Below are 18,043 nucleotides of genomic sequence, written 5' to 3'. Positions count from 1 at the left end.
GTCACGACAGCTACTTTTCAATCACCGCTGCCCTCAGCAGACCACAAGAAATAAATAAATACATCCCACTCTGTCAGACCGCCACAAGGTTGATGGTTTGGGAAATGCATCTCAATATTAATGACTGTAAAAGTAGTATTTTTTATGATTCTCTCTTCCTCCATCGTCCTCTTCCTTCTTCTACAGTAACATATTGGCGACTTAATGGATGTGTCTAGATCGCTTATTATTACCACACTGAAATATCTGCTGCCATCTGCATCAGGCTTTATAAGCTCTTGTCAATTGAGGTTATTTTGCGTCGGTGCCATCTACAGACACCTGACCCCATCTCTCATAGACCGTTCCTCACTCGCTCTCCATTTTCATTCCTCTTGCTCCTCTTCATCATTCAAAAAAGCAGCCCTCTCTCCAAGCACTTTCTTAACTCATACTTCTTATTGCCAGTATTATCCAGCAACCTGGAATATTTCTCTTTGTCTCGCTGCTGTGACACTTTAATTTTCCTATGCGGAATCAATAAAGTTCATCTTATCTTATTGGAGGAACGGCTGAAACAAATGGGAGCTTAACGGCAGACGGGAAAATGAGTCTTTCTCCTGCCAGCCGCTGCTGTATTTCATTTTCTTTCTCTAAATACAGCTACCTTTCATGATTAGCTTCACACCCACAATAAAAGCTGGCGATTACCACAGTTAAGTAAATGGACTCGCACCTATCATCATTATGATGTCAAAAGCAAAGCTGTGGCGTTATTCTATTGTTCCAAGTATCTTTCACTGAGGCTTGTTTCCTGGCTTCCAAACTGAACATCAGACGAGACAGAGACCAGGAAAGGGGGGGGGGTTACTGTACCTGCACTCCATGTCATTAATGTGCTATACCTCAAGGATGGTCAAGGAGTGCTCGATGAAAGCGTTTGCTCCATCTGGCAAATGGAGCGCCGGCAGTGGCGGCCAAAAAACACAGAGTGAATTTTGTCTCTGATGTGAGCTGGGAAATACTGCGACAGGAGAGGAGAAGGAGGAGGACGGTGCGGAGGTAGAAACTGTCACACTCGGGCTATAATGTGGGTCGAAGGGAAGGTGTTGATCCAACTCTGTGATAACTTTTAGAAGAGGGTAACTGTTCATTTAACCTTACAGGCTAAATAAAAGCTACACATTTGACAAATATTCTGAATTTTGATATCAAAGAGGCAGTACTACTTATAGTAAAATTGTTATTGTATAATGTCAAACTGGGTATATTTAGGGGACTGATATCTATGTGTGTGTGCAGTTTAATTGCTGCCCGATTGAAATTTAGGGGACTTGCTCTATTAAGTGCCATAGTTCAGCATTTTGAATCAGTTATCATCAGTTGCAATCCCAAGAATATTTATGAAAGTCGGCCTCTGCGCCCGAGCTCATCTTATTATAAGAATGACTTCACTTCAGAATTTGAGGGAAAAGGTAAGAGAGAGGCGGGGGACGGGTAAGGGGGTGGAAGAAAGCGTGGAACATGTAATAATATTGCAAAGCACTCAGCTTGTATGATTTTACTGGTCCTCACACTTTGATGTGCTCTTCAAGGGGCTGGTATGACTTAATGTAGCTCTGAGGGAGCGTCAGCGAAAATGAAAGAGACCATAGGAGAAAAAAAAAAAAAAAGAAGTGAGAGAGAGAGATGAAGGGAGGAAGGTGGGGAAGTGTAAACAACGTGATAGAGAGATATATGAGGGGAGCGAGGCGGGGGGGGGGGGGGGGCAGGACTGGTCAGGTTGTGCCTCCCTGCTGAGAATAACACTTTTTTTTTTAAAACTAGCACATAAGCCTCTTGCTGCAAGAACACAGGGCCAATTAAATGGAGAAATAAATAAATAAATAAAAAGCATTGCTGGATCATCTAAAAAAAAAAAAAAAAATGAAATAGCTCACAGCTCTCCTGTCAAAATGAACTTAAAGCAGCAATATAGGAAAAGTGCAGCTTGTGTACATTTTTTAAAAATGCAACACTCAGGCTGCTACTTAGAAAAAGTTGTAATTGCTTCGCATTTTGCGGTTTCCCCACGTCCCTAATAGAGCTGAGGAATTTATGAGAAAAGTGTTCAAAATCAATAAAAAATATTTCTGATTTGCTCTTTGCAGTGTAGCTCGAGCACGACGCGTTTCCCAGACTCATATATTCCATCACACAGGGCAAAAAAAGGTCCACTCTTCATTTAGCCTGTACATTTTCCCTGCTGACGGCTGGTGATGCTGAAGGAATTAACTCTCGCTGCAGGTTAACACGCACCAATTACTCTACGTTTCAGCCTCTTTCCCAGTGACATGTGATTTTGATCAGTGATAAAAAAACATCGCACACAACCTCAACATGACTCCCGACCTGCAGGGGAGTGAAGCTGGAGGTGGTGTGAGGGCCTTAGATGTTTACTCTACAGCTCAAGGCAACAAGACGATTAGTACATAGTTGTTACTAAGTCTGCAGAAACAGTAGGGGTGTTGAAAAACAACAATTTGGAACCACGTGTTTTTCCCTCTTGTGTTTGATTTTCATGTGATTATGATGTGAATGATGCCCAGGCTCAAACTGGCACTAAATGAAGGCAAATTAATTAATTACGGCAGTGAGGAAAATTAAGAGTTCAATTTCATGGCCTCTGACAGTCAACTGCCAGAGAATCCAGATGTGGGAGACGGCGGGGAGAGAGGGAGGCCTCAGCATCCCGAGCCGCTCCCACACACAACCTGGCAGGCGATGAAGGGACAGTGATTGGCATGAAGGCCTGTGATCTGTTCCAACTGGTTTGTGAATACAGGTTTGACTGTTTTCCGAACGTCAAGTTGCGTAAGGGGATGATTTAGTCGCAAAATCCAAGGAGTCACGGTGGCAAAGATTTGAATGTTCAAGTTCCAAAAATTCAGTCGGATTAAATCAGCCAAGAAGGCCTAACGTTACTTTGGAATAACTCTGAACATAGACATAAAGTTTGGTTTTGGATACTTATTTTGTGCTTTAAAAACGAGCCTGTGTATTGACAGGACCATGACGCCACAGCTCTGCACCATGTTCGCTACCCCGTTAATCTCTATAAACGGATTCTGCATGTGAATATGTAAAATCTGTAGGCGAAGGGGGCAAGGTTTCGAGGTTAGAAGCCTTCTGGTCAGGCTTAACGCATTGACCGAAATGCATCAGCTATCGGCTTTATCTGCATTCATGTGTAGACAGCTGTTACAGGGACAAGATATTATCTGGAGCTAGAACATGTACGAAAAGTATCTCTGTTCGCGTTTTGCGTGGAGAGAACTTCTGACTTGTCGGACTGTTAACGGTCTGCGGTGAACAGAAGACGGAGTCTCGCCTCGGATTTCTGCCGTCTACACCGGGAGCCCCAAAATATTGCAACCGATATATGGACTGAAAAAGACAATTCTATTTTCTCATTATCTATATTTTGGTGGTAATAACAGCAAGGGGGCTTCTCCAGTGAACTGTCGTTGAAGCATAACCTCCGTCTGACCTTCATTACAAACAAACCACTGTGGGCCATCCTCCCTCGTAAATAAACATGGCTACAGTACATATGTATACACAAAGACATAACTTGATTCTGTTACAGCAGAGGCTGGACCATTAAGCATACTACCTGAAAGATGGACCCAGCACGAGGGAGGTATTATGTGAGTAGTTATTCACACGCACACACACACACACACACACACACACACACAGAGCTTGTCAGAAGGAGCAGCCATGCGGGAATACCAGGGATTGTTAGTTTTCCCATCTTCCAAACTTTCCTCTCCCTTCCTCCCCGTGTCAGCGGTGACACGAGGGGCTGGTGTGATTTATTCCCGTCATTCTGTAGTAACAATAAAAATGTGGGGCATCCTTTCTTTTGTCTCTGCTGCTGGCAGGGATGCTGCAGCAAAGGAGGAGGGGGATATCAGAGATAGTTGTCATTCATAAAATCGGTCTTGTGCTGAAAAGGGAGTAAGAAGCAAAGAGAGCCCTTACTCCCATGTCTGTGAGGGGATTGTTCATGGTGGAGTGGATTGGATGGGATGATGAGATAGTCCCTGTAGCAACTTTTTGATCTAGTCATGTATTTTGTGTCAAACTTTTATCTGAGCGTACCTGTCTCTACGTCCTGGGCGTAGAACTGCAGGGTGTCGGCGATCTCGGTGACGAATACTGGTCTGTAGTTTTCCACACGTTCCTTCTCCTCTTTCACGTGCACAACCTCCTCGACTGGTTTCTCCTCATAGTTGGACCAGACCTACAAACACACAGAGAGAGATGACAGGGACAGGTCAGCGCCACCAGATCTGTGCATTACATTCAGGCAGTTTAATTCATCTTTCTATAATTCAAAGAACAGCTTTGTATAATTTGAGAAATAAACAGGGATGATGACCTCGGGGAAGTCTTTGAAATGTCCACTCACTAAATGTTTTAACTTATTTTTTCTACTTTACTATTCATAAGAGAAACAATAGCGATGCATTAAATTTGCACTTAAAACAAAATTTGTCATATTTATGAGGGAACCAGAATAATGATGGAAACCAGAATAATAAGATAAACCAGGCTTTGATGATGTTTTCAACTGAAACAACAAACCTTTTACTAGTCATTATCTCGGGTTAAACTCAAACCCTACGATGCCCTGACGCCTCAAAGATACTTCAGATCACAGCAGATGTCGGTAAAATTATTACAGAAGATACTGTATGAATAATAACCAATAAATTGATGATTTGAAAGTAATAATGATCATAAATAAATTAAAAGTGTCTATTAAAACATAAAAAACATTGGACATTTTACAGAAACGATTTTAAGGGCAGGGTCAGGGGTTACACTTCGTCCTAACCCAGGACCCATTGGATGCAACTGTGGACAAGTCGGGACTTTAGTTTGACATGTCCTTCGTGTCCATGTGTGTTACTGTGCTATTGTCGCCTCTAGAGAATAGAGTCTTGTCAGGGTTCAGCCCTGGGTTAGGGTTACATTAGAGATTAGCCGTGTAGAGCTGGTGAAAATGTCACAAGCTTAGGGAAGAGTGAAGCCTGTGAGGTCCCTCACAAGCACTGCAGTGTGTGTGTGTGTGTGTGTGTGTGTGTGTGTGTGTGAGCAGGTTACATCCTTTCTACGCTGCATCAAGGTTAGTTCTCTTTCGGCTCCCCAGGAGAAACAGAGGGCAGGAGGCTCATTAGGAGGAAGTGCTTTGCCTTGGGCCACATATCAAACCGCATTGATGTCAGTATGTGTGTGTGTGTGTGTGTGTGTGTGTGTGTGTGTGTGTGTGTGTGTGTGTGTGTGTGTTTACAGAGAGCAAGGGCTGCGGCCGAGAAAGTGCGTGGTTGTTAAGACTAAATACGGCGGCATGTTTACAGCTTCAAGTACAGTAACAGTGTTAAACACGGGCAAAAACACACGATGGTCAGGATGAAAGCGAGCTAATCAGCTCCCTGCAGAGGAAACGCTGCAGAAGGGGGAGTGAAGGAGATGTTGTATAGGAGGAGACGGGGAGTACAGATAGGTGGGGAACTGAAAAGTCAAAAAGTGCAAGTGAGCTTCACTTGCGCTCCAGATTCGTGTGCAGCGACAGCAGCAGCACAGCTTGTTACCATTCATTTCTCCGGGCTATTTGGGAAGTATTTACTTTTAAAGGTTATATAAAGAGAAGGAAAGAGGCAGACAGATTTTTTTTAACAGTGTGGCGGTATTAGCCAATTAGGTTCTGGCTAATTATTTAACTGCATGGTATCATGGAGCTAATTAGATTAGCTAGTTTTAATGTTTTCATTTTTCCCCCCCCTCTGCTTTGGCTCATGTGCAGAGCTACGCTAGTTTTAAAGCTTAGTTAATCATACCCGAGGCTTTTTTTTTTTATATGCTGGCTCTTCAGCATGCTTATTAGATTATCATTTCACCTCATTGATGTGCTGATGTACAGCAGCTCCAGTCTTACAGGAGGGAATCGTGTGTGTGTGAGTGAGTGAGTGACAGAGAAAGAAAGAAAAGATCACCCACGAAATAAGTGACATAAGCACCCCCCCCCCCCCCACACCCGCTAACAAAAGACAGGGTCGTACAACCCAATTACATTCAATTATTTATCCCACAAACGCTGCAAAAAAAAAAGGCTGGAGAACAGAAGGTAATAGGAGGGAAGAAAGCAGGTAGAAATACGGGGGATTGAGGGCAAGCAAGGTTAATGAAGACTGAAAACACAGCCACGCTTCGTAAACCCCGAGATCAACCGCCATGTTTTTGTACGGCATTAGATAGTCATGTGCATTATTAGCACACGCACACGCACACACACACACACACACACACGTACCTACAGCTATATGCACAGTCACAAAAGGCTGGAAGACGCAGAGTGTGGTAATAAGCATGCTCTCCACATTGCAATAGAGCTGACATGGCTTGGCTTTTAATCAAACCTGCAGCACCAATTAGGGATGACAAAGATTAGAGTGTCAGCATTCATTAGCCCGGTGGCCGTCTCCGCCGCACAGTTAGGGCGGTAACAAGTAGGTGGGATTATGGTGAGATTGGACGGCGCAGCCACAAGGTTTCCCCGTTGACCTCTGACTCCGTGTGGAGTGGCGGTGTCACGGCGAGAAGACGAAGATAGAGAGGAAAGTCCTCGATGAGGCGCTGACGACACCATGACACAGGTGATATATTCACATTTAAAAGGTTGCGCAAATATAAAGTCAGAGAGGCGAGCAGATGCAGATTAGCACCAGCAGTCTCTCCATTTCGCCGTCAACATGTTCACATACTGAGTTCTGTCTCAGCGGAAGGGCAGTGGTGAAGTGCTGCGTGTGTTTGTTCTCCGTGGCAACCGACATAAGTGTTATTGTTTCATCCGAGTTGTCGACCAGTGTGTGTTTTTCGCACCTCGAGCGTCATCGCCATCTTGTGTGGCGGGTTTCCAGTGAAAGTGACTGCAGCTTGTTTGAAGCTACACGCATGAGAAGCTAGCAGAGCGCTAGCAGCAGCTTCAGAGCCCCATCTGTGTCTAAACAGGAGTATAAGTATGGATCAGTCAGATTTTGATCATGGTAGGTATGTACAAATCTGCCGTGAGTCCTGTCATGTGTACTGTGAGAACATCACGAGTTCGGCCTGTGTAGACAGCTGGTTGGATTACAACAGTGCAACCTGTTCTGTCACCAAAGTTTCTCAAATATGAGCTAAAAAATATCCAGTTTCAATGAAATGAAAACAGACAGCTGCCTGAAAACCTACAGCAGCTGTTTGTATTAAAATCAAATGAGGAGGATCACAGAGGGACGAATATTTCAAAAGTTAAGAAAGTTGAAGAAAATGTTTTTAGAAAAAAATAATGAAACAGCACGAACTGAGTAATATTTGCTATGATGGTGGCTGTTGATTAATGTGTAATTGACTGGTTATGTGATTTGTGAAAACAAAGGAAATCTGTATCGTTGTATGTTGTGTTAAGATTTTTCTTATAAAAAATCCTGGATCTCCCAATTATTCCTTGAGTCATTACACTCCCCTCCAGAACTTGTCACGACAATCGGTTGAGTATTTTTCATTCGGGTGAATAACCGGCTTTTAATGGTGATCACTTAGTGAAAGCTACAACTCACAGACACATTTCACACTAACAATATGTTGCCAGAATAAATAACCACATCTTCAATTGTATATTGGTTACTTGTGGCCAACGCTGCCAAGAGACTTCAGCGGTCAGTGTGATTACAGCAAGATGAACATTGGTTTTGCCTCGGAGTATTAGAGACACTGTAGAGTTCCATCTCTTTTGAAAGAGACACACACACACACGCACGCACACACACGGTCTGTGCCCAGGGCTGATGACCTTCCGTGAGCAGCCAACCATCCTGTTTGTTCCACTTGAATGCAGGTATATGACTGCTGCTTCTGCTGCTGCTCTGCAACTGCAGCCAGACGCTAGAGCCACTAAGCTGCCAGAGACAATGGGAGAGAGCACGAGAGAGAGAGAGAGAGAGAGAGAGAGAGAGAGAGAGAGAGAGAGAGAGAGGTGCAGAGAAGAGGGGGATAGAAAGAAAGGAAGATGGGAAAAAGGGAAAAGAGGCAGGCCATTAAGCTGGGGCCGAGAGGACAACAATTCCTGATAATGGGGGCCAAGCGGCGAGAGATGGCAGGTTGGGCTGACCTTCACAACTCCTGAATGACAAAAACACACTCGCAGCCAAGTGGGTGACAAGTGAGTCCAGTTGGGTTATGTGATGACGGGGCATATCGGTCTATTGCTGTAAATGGTGACGATCAGAACCCACAGGCACAAAGAGGAATTCATGTGTGGAAGGGATTAATTCTTTCCATTTTTACAAAATCAGTTTTCTACTCCTCTACCTTTCATTCTCTTAATCTTCTATTACCCTGATTCTCCTCTCGGGCTCGACTTCAATAATCTTGCAGTTTCAGTCAATCTTTTTATCGTTGGATTCTTTTTTTTAATAAAGTTAATAGCATTTCAGCAGATTAGAGTTTTGAAATCTATTTTTCCTTTTGACAAACTCTCGAAGACATTAGCCACTTGGGTGGTTTCTTAAATTTGGTTTGAAACTTGCTTGCTCCCGAGGAAGAAAGACCTGGTTACAGCCACATTGTTGAGTCTCGGTTTCCAAGCCCGGGCACACCAGATACCTCTCTGATGGAAGTGGAGCTCTTTCACGTCTAAGTGCATCTCAGCTTCAGAGAGTTAATGCTGATTACCTTTGAGCGGGTTTGCCTGAATATTTCTAATTTGATGAAGAGCGTAGCATCCCTCCAAAGACCGAGCGATGGTGCAACATTCGGAGATTCGCACATGCAAGCACAGGTGGATGAATACACAGACAGATGGATGACTGAACCAACACATAGAGCCAGAACGAGAGGGTGAGGGCTGGATTGAACACTGATTAAAGGTGGCAGCGTGTCAATTCCTCAGTGTGTGTGTGTGTGTGCATGGTGAAACAAAAATCATAGTTGCTACCCAAAAGTACAAATTGTGCACTTTTTCAGCAGGCAAATGCCAAAATGTATCAGTTAAGAAGGCTACAAGAACATTGGGTTGAAAATTAAAATAAATGGTTCTGGTTTAATCCATTAACTGTTACGAGAAATATAGAGGAAACACCCACAACTGCGATCGTCAATTCCAGGTTTAAATTAACTCAAACTCTTAAAACTTTTCTACCGTTTGAGAAAATGTGTTTTATTTTTACTCGACGACATTAAGAACGTTACAGCCTTTTGTTTTTAACACGACACACTGGGCATGGAGTGCTCCTCGAAAAGAACATCGTGAGCGCGGCTCTAAATCTTCACAATTCCTCATTAACCCGTCTTTGCGCTGCCCTGACACATGTAGAGCACTTGACAGCGGCGGAGGGCACATGTCGCTGCCCTTTGATTCACACACACCTCAGTGGACAAGGCGGCTCTGCCCTCGCAACCCGTGGCAAACTTGTGCAATTCTGAAACAACGCAGGTGTCGCAAAATAACCGAGGCCCAGAGTGACACTGAGCAAGATACGATTCGATGGAGATGTATCTCTCTCTCTCTCTTTTTTTTTTTTAACACGGGAACTTACATAGTTCCATTGTTCATTCATTACCCGATCACACTCGGAGAATGATTTAAATCAATAGGAGCATGTTATTCATAAGAGTGCACTTTGTAAATCAATTTAGCCCCTATTATATCCCTGATGAATCCCCTTTGGAGAGAATGGTTCATTAATTCAATTGAGGGCACATTTTTCTCTTTCAGTCTCACTGTGCTCACTTTTTTTTTTTTTCACATCAAAAGGTTTAAAAGCTACGCATAAGAATAGAATGGGACCCCATTTACGTCTGATTGGTTTTATTCTGTTTGGATGATAGGTGGGTGAGCTCGACTCATGCAACAACACAACAAGTGATGGCATCAAAGGGAAGAGTCTGCAAAGAATCCAGATCAAAACTAGAACGGCACTCAGCACAGTGCATATCCCCATCTCGCCTCTTAGTTCGGATGCACACCAAAACTTAATGGGTTCATTCTTGGCCAATGTCCTATCCTTACACCAACTTTTAAGAAAATAGTTTGAAAAGTCTGTACGTAAGCCAACCAACAAACCAACAGGTAAAAGTTGAAGACTGCCTGAAATCATCTTCCTCTGAATCCAAACCCTCAAACTCGGAGCATGTGCCATCTTACAACTCAGCATTTCCCTAAAGTTTATCCCTGTAACCTACAAAATGCTCTCGGAAAGAATTTGATCAGTATACAAAGTGAGGAGGAGCTCATTAGAAAGCTGCGTTGGCCTCACATTAATAATTGGGAGAGGTTGGCGTGGCAGAAAAAGGTGGGATTTCCCCATTCCTCAATGATGTTGTCTGTATTGACTAAGCCATTATAGGCGGAGATTGATCAACACGACGGGCAATTGCTTCATTAAAAGGCGTTCGGCCACATCACAGATGAGACGTGGAGTTCAATTCCCGGTAGCGTTACGTCTGACATTGTACCAACAAAATTAGTGTCCATGTTACTTAGGTAGTAGGTTATTTAACCCTTTTGTTGTAGCCAAACAAACTAAGAAACATAGCAGAGGTTCTGCCTTCAGGGACAAAAGACTCTGAGAAGTCTTAAGCAAAAAAAAAGTAGATTGAACAAACAGGAAATAATAATCATAATTCATACTAGAGCCACTCGTGTGGAGCAGCTTGTTATTTTGTTGTCATCATAAATGATAATTGATTCTAATGACATGACTTTGTTGATAAACAGGTGAGAAGTTAATGGCTGATAAATTACCTTTTTATTAGTCCAGCCACTGCTCATAATTTCATTTATCACGGTCAATGTCATGAGGGGTTTCAGTGACAAATCACCTTTAACAAAACCAACAACAAAAACAGGAAGACTCTCCTTGTGGAAAATTCAATAAACATAAATCAAAGAGTCGAAAGAGAACCTCTCCCTCGTCCTGTTTGTTTCCTGGGAGCAAATGTTGTAAAAGTTGTAGGAGAACTCAGTCTTTTCAGGCCATTACGACTCAGTAGCCATAACAGATGTGAGAGGTTGATGTCGGGTAAATCCTTGGAGCCGATAAAGGTACAACACAGGCCGACAGTCGAGCTTATCAGGGTCCCCTGCTCTGATTTATCAACCGTTTGAGAGTTCATTTGAGGTGCGATGATCATAATGTACAGCGGGCGACACAACAGGCTCACGGCCACTTCGTTTTTTTAACCTCTAATTCAAACAGCGTAACCTTGTGGGGAAAAAAATGGTCTTGATTGGTCAGTGAGTGTAGTGAGAGGTGTCAGTGTGGCACAATTGAGAAAAGACATTATCCCCCCATGTCCAGCCCCCTAAAAAAAAAAAACCTTTCTCCAAGGTTAAGAGGGGTTGTTGATGGGACATTAACCTCGATGGCTCACCTTATCATGGTGGGCCAAGTAAGAGGGGCCGTGGCAGTGGGGGAACAATGATTTATCGCATGCGGGGACAAGCTTCGTTGTCATTCCTTCCCTGTCGTCCTCATATTCAGATATATAATGCATGGCAGCCTTGCATCGTAAAACATCCATTCCAGGAAAAGCACACATGTATGTGTACAAAAGCCCGGTGGTGGCCTTGGGAAGAGTTGGTCCAGATTGAGCTACATTGCGGTGGGGGCGGCATCGTTCCTGCCTCAGTGGGCTAATATAATACGACCGCTTATGGGCCCGCAAGGCCACACATGTGGACAGGGTAACAAAACATGTCAGCTGCACACAGGCCTGCGTGACAAGCTGTAAAAACTGAAATCACACAACACCAATATATCATGTTTGATATAAAGGTTTAATGCGTCGAAGGCCCTGAGTTCCAGAGGCAATTCTTTTTTCATAAACACATGCAGTGTTTCTGATGCATTTATGTGGGTTTCTGCAGGTCTGCAAGTAGTTAAGTTTAAAGTCTTTTTTAAGACCAGGTCAAATGAAATTTAGGAGCTACTGTATGTCAAGTACGACACATGAAGAGAATGTTTCTTTGTAGTTTTACTGCAGCAAACTAATATCTATCATTGAGAAAGAACTACAACACATGAAACACTACAAACTAACAATGTCACCATGGCCCAATACGTTGATCAATACATTTTATAAATCAATCCTATACTTGACAATGGAGAGAGGTCAAAATAGAGGTTATTTGGTTTCTGGGTCTAAAAAAAAACCTGGACTAGTTTTGGACTGATATGAAAAAAGCCAGTATTTGAATATTATACAATAATAACTGAAAATTCAAAATAAAAATTGATGTTGACACTGCAGGCGTCAAGAGTTACTGCATTCAAACAAACAGCTTTTTAAGCTAAGGGAGATGCAGGCCTGTGGCTGTGGGGACGCCGGATTTCAACACTTGGCTCCACTCTCCGGTGCTGGAACCCAATCAATCCTAATCTGCTTAAAGAAGAATATTAAAACATAGGTGTGTATTTCTACGTCCGAGGCCAAACCACACCGAGGGGAGGCAGAGGGGGGCGAGCATGAGACGGATGGAGGGATGAGTCTCTTGGATGTGGTTACTTAGCAGATAAATTATGCATTAAAACTGCACAGGTGGCGGGGGACAGGGTTTTTTAGGTGAAGGGAGGGAGCCGAGCAGCTGGGGAATTCACGGCAGAAACGGGAGAGAAAGCGAAGCAGCCGGGGAGAAGGGGAGAAAGTCGAGTTACTCCCTGGCTTCATATCACAGCCAACAGATGTTCTGCCATCAAAGAGGCACCAGGCAGGCGGCGAGGCTACTCAGCCCAGGCTTACACGGTGAATATGACCCCCCCCCCCCCCCACCGTATACACACGCACTGACATTCACGACAGTAGAGGGCTTGAAAACGACCCGAGGCTATCATGGTGGCAACTTCTTACACTTTTAAATTGACACAAATTGATCCACTTAGACGTGTGTGTGTGTGGTGGAGTAGGGGGTGGGAGCAGGTCTGCCGGCCCCCTGACAAAGTACTATTAGCAACAAGCATTAACTTGCACCTGACAGATCGGTGGTTGGTATGTGCACGTGAACCGAGAGGGGGCGGGGGCATAGCGTTACCATGGAAACAAGACATGTGGGCGCATATGTAATCGGGGGCAATACGTGCACGCGCACAGAAACCGACACCTGTTTCGCAATCCTCACGGGCGCCACCCCACTCACCGGGTACGGAAGGCGGCTGAGAGCGCGTGCACTGGGCGTCGCTCACGGTTCACACGCACGCGTCGTCCCTGGTCGTTGTCTTCTTGCCTACGTGTGGTCATTAAATGATGATCAAGCCGAGCGAGATGCCGTCGAGAGCTCAACAAAAGCGGTGCTGGGGAATCAGCACGCAATTAAAGGCGACCAGCTGCAAGTGCAAGGGCACATGACACAGACACTCAATCTTCCGATGGCGTGGACGGAGGCAGAAGCAAAGAGGGAGGCAAAAATAATTAAGTTGTGGCCAAGACAAACACTTTGTCTGATTGTGCATCATGATAACCTTGATAAAAAATGAGGTGAGGCTACAAGGAGAGGTGGAGGGCTGTAGAGATGGACTCCAGACACACTCGACTCGTGTTTGATTACTGTTTGTTTGCCATCCGCTGATTTTTGCATTTGTATGTATGATCTGCCAGATGAAGTCCCCCCCCCCCCGGTCTCACCGTGCGCGTCCTTCAAGATTTGTCCTTCGTTCATGCAAGACGTTCTCATGACCTTGATGCCATATCGGTGAAATTCTGTCTCTCCCCGAAAAAAGCACCCATGACTAAAACACCACGCGGGATAAAAGTGGGACGAAATTAACAATGGACATGCAGTTCACCACCCCCCCGCCCCCCCATCCCTTCCGCTTCCACTTCATCCGTCCTCTACAAGATACGTTTATCAACTCTGGCGGATTATCGGCCATGAGATCACGCTCTCCGACTGATCACTGGAGATTGCACAAGAGAAAAGAGTGGCTACAAAGCAGAGTGATTAAGATACAGGACTACCTCAACGTTACAATGTATAAGTATGCAATTAAAAGGCAATTAATCAACTTTTTAATTAACAGGCCGGTCTGTCCCGGATTGCCACCGTGTTGCCATGACAACTGGCTTTCCAGGGGGTGGTTTTTATCTCCCTTTCACTCTTTTATTCCCCCCCTCTCTGTTGAAGGATGCTGATCACACCTTCCACTCCATTGTTCTTCTGCTCCCTCTGTCCGCTTTATTTAAAAAGAAGAAAAATAATTGAGGTATGAGCGGGAGGGAGCGTTTGAGGCAGGAGAGCAGAGCTGGTGGGGATTAGGGAAAAGTGAGAGATGCAGGATGGCAAGAGAGCGACAGAGAGGTTAATGTGGCTGTAGACGCGGTGAGGAAGGGAGATAGAAAGTGAGAAAAAAGGAGGGAGAGGGAGGTGGGGGAGAAAAAGAGGACAATGCCATCGCCACTGATTTCCACATTTCACAATTTGTAAAAAAGACTCAGTGGTGTGATGCTCCTCCTGTGAATCCGACAGTTTGAGAAACAACTTAGCTAATCAGCATCTTTGTAGGAGAGACTGAGGTCGGCTCCGTCGTGTTTCTGTGCCGGAGCACAAACTAATATGTTGACAAGGGTGCAAAATCAACTCGGCTCTAATTGAGAACACCATGCACCGAGCTCATTTATTCAGGATAGGCTTTTGTCTCTCGCTCACATTTGGAGAAATAAAGTATTAGTTCACCCCATCAAGTATTCAGGAGCCAGTTTGATGCTTAATTCCCACATAAAGCAAGTATAATTTTTACGTTATTCTCTTTTAATCTTCAATAGATTCTTGTACGAGTTGACTTTAACTGTCAATTGTCTAAATGTGAAAAGCTTCGGCGAGATGGATACAAACATGGAGGAAGTAGCAGCAGGATAAAGACATAATCTGTGAAAAAATGAGAAATACAGACAGAGAAAAAGAAAGGCAGGGGGCTGAAGAGGGACTGGTACAATGGTGGGAATCGGAAATGCAGGAATGACGAGAGCCTGTTTATGTAACTGTCTGTCCCTGAGGCATGAAGGAGAGAGAAAGAAAGAAAGAGAGAGACTGTAAAAAGCAAAAAAAAAAAAAAAAAAGAAAGAGTGGTCCCATTCTCTAGATATAGAGTGATTTCTGAAGGCGGGTCAGCCAGGACACCGAGCCGGGTAACAGTGGGCTGAGCTAAATTACAACTGAGTTCAAGAATTCAAATAAACTCTTTCAAACCTGAATCTTTACAATAAAAAGAAATAACAGAAAAGCAGTTATTTCATTTACATTTTAATTTCAAATTCTTTTATACTGGTGTTTTCACTCTGTATCAGAAGTTAACTCCATTCATACAAACATGTAGGGAAAAAACAAAACTGTATACATGCGAATATATATCTGCCACATAAGTAAAAAATAAGAAGTGGAATAAGTGGAGGTTTTACAAATCTGTGGAAAGGAAAGAGACAGCCAGTGAAATGATTAAACCAACTGTCCATGTGAATGCAATGATCATCAACCATGACAGGCACAACTCACAAACAATCCAGTCTGTCAATCCTCAGAGCGATCCGTCCGATCCTCCATCTCTCCCTGCCTCATTGTATTCATCCGTCTGTTCCCCTTTCCACACGTCACCGTACTCCAAGGTTGACAGCCCATGAAAAAAGGGCCCATCAATTTTCTATTAAGGGGGCTACCATTTATTTTTTTAAGGTGTAAGAAAAAAAACATGTTGGATGCCTCACCACAAACCAGCGCTGGCAGGCTGGCGTTTTATAACTTAACTGGGGGTCACAGCAACATATTTTATTGGTCGGACAGTGTGACGACGCCTGAGATTTTTATTTCGTGATGGAGAGCGGCCGCTGAAGACACTAAAATACGAGACTAGAAGTGACAGGTGCAGCCCTGTGCAGTTACCAGGCTCATATCCCCCCCCCCCCGTGCAGGTAGAGCATTGACGTTCTAGAAAATTTCAAACATGAGAAGTGAGTGCAACATACAGAAGCTAGTCTTTGTTACCCCCGTGTCCGCTCTTTCAAAGATCCACTCTGACACAAATGAGCTGCTGGAGGGAAAAAAACGCCTCATTCAGAGAAACTGCAGCGACCTTCTTTTTCGGATGCTCGTCTTAGAAACTGCACTTTAAGGTCGGCAATGAATCAATTCACTTTACATTCTCCTAACATTGAGACAGCATAAGAGAGCATGTGAGGTAAGGGTAGTAAACTGAATGCCAAATTCTAGGGGGAGAGGGGGTGAGGGAATAAGGGAGACGGAAAGAGAAAAGAGGTTGAATTAAAGACGAGATGGGGGAAAAAGAGAGAGAGAGGTGCGGATGAAATTGTGCAGGTGCTGAGACAAGAGCAAATGAATGAGAGGGAGAAACAGTGGAGGGGCTGAAGGGAGGGGGGGGGAGTGAGTGAGAGAGGGCAGAAGAATGAAAGCAGTCATAAAGCAAACAGATGGAGAGAATAAGGGAATGCAGTCGACGTGTAGAGGATTCTGCGTCTATGAGCAGGTGTAATAAAGCGAACCGATGAGGCGTTAGCATCAAGCTTCTTCCTACTCTGTCCACAACTGCATCGGTAAGACCTGCAACCGAGGCGAGGTCAAAGGAACCTGCATTTATCTGGGTAACCGCAACAGCAGCAATAATAATCATCACTATAATAACACCTATTTGGGAAGGTCGGAGATGTCGAACGCACGTAACCCTTGTCAAAACCCTTTCAGGTGACGAGGTCTAATCTTAATGCCTCGGAACTAATAAAACAGCATCTCATTAAACGGGGGGGAAAGGTTTGAAGGTCCCAACCAGCAGAGAGAGCATTTAAATGGTGCCCCGAAGAAACAAATATTTAGCATTTCATTACACAGCAGAGAAAAAAAAGCAAGAGAGGGGAGGAGAGGGGTGTTTCACTGCCGACCCATATTAACTGGAGTTAAGTGTGGCTCCGAGCAGGGGCCCTAAAAAATGTCAAAGTGTGTGCAAATGACTATAAGTCGCCTTTCTTATTTTTAGTGCAAACGCACATATTCCCCTGATTACACAAGGGACGATTAGCGAGGACACTTGGAGCGCGGCAAATAAAAAAATAAAAAAGGGGGGGAGGGAAGGAGGATTTAAGGTTTTCACAGCATCTGCTTGATGACTCCAAACACACATAAATGTCAGTTATCTGCAGAGAGAAAAGGCCATCGCTGCTTCTACCCCCTTAATGGATGTTCACACGAATGGTGCGGCCGATACATCATGACAAGGATGTCGGTGCAAATTGCTGCAAGGTCACAGGAATGTCGCCAATACAAGCTCCTTGCAAACTGTTTCATTATTCAACGCTTTATTATACATTATCATATATCATGTATAATAACAAATTTAAAGACTTTGTTAACTGGGTAGCTTTTCAAAAAGGAAAGATGTGCCTTGATGTTAAGGGTATTCTAAAGGGAAGATTTTCAAAGTCGGACAGCATATAAGGAAACATCCTTAATGCGTCAATTAACGGCCACTGCACAAGGAACTGAACAATCACAGCTCTGCAGTCTGATCAAATATATGTGTTAAAATACAAGGCTTGGTGCCGGTGTATATTCCCCTCAGCCGGTCACAACCAGTCCTCAGCAAACCAAGTGGAAAAGTGTCTCCTCACAGTGTCCAAACCAGCAAAAAAAAAAAGGGAGATCAAATAATCCGCTAGCCCAACTCCAGTGAGCGCACGTCCTTCACACTCACTTTCATCAGCGGAGATCGAGGAGGAATTGGGGCAGAGGAAGAGGAGAGGGGGAAAAAAACTAAAAGAACAAGGAGGGAAGCCCTAAGATATAAGAGGGGGTGGTGGAGCGAGGCAGGCGGGCGGGCAGACCTGGGGGTTTGTGTTTTTCTGTTGCGGGTGGCGTAGCTGAGCATGTGTTAATCAGCCATAATGCAATGCACTATGTCATATCACATCATTTACTCTGCCAGCGTTCCACCTCACTCTCACTCTTTTCAGCCCTCTCTCCTCCCGTGGCCTCAGCCGT

The 18,043-nt window shown here is 44.2% G+C and overlaps 1 protein-coding gene across 1 annotated transcript in view; it reads right to left on the bottom strand.

Annotated features, from left to right (window-relative positions):
- Nucleotides 1–18,043, bottom strand: part of snd1 (staphylococcal nuclease and tudor domain containing 1) — a 173,945-nt gene that overhangs the window by 36,616 nt on the left and 119,286 nt on the right. Inside the window, 1 exon segment of the mRNA XM_034579091.1 lies at nt 4,126–4,267. Within this exon segment, the coding sequence (XP_034434982.1) occupies nt 4,126–4,267 (142 nt within the window).

Source organism: Hippoglossus hippoglossus, chromosome 23, assembly GCF_009819705.1.
Source record: "Hippoglossus hippoglossus isolate fHipHip1 chromosome 23, fHipHip1.pri, whole genome shotgun sequence".
In the NCBI taxonomy this organism is placed as follows: domain Eukaryota; kingdom Metazoa; phylum Chordata; class Actinopteri; order Pleuronectiformes; family Pleuronectidae; genus Hippoglossus; species Hippoglossus hippoglossus.
Note: the sequence above shows the minus strand (reverse complement) of the source record. Positions and strands in the feature narration are given on the sequence as shown.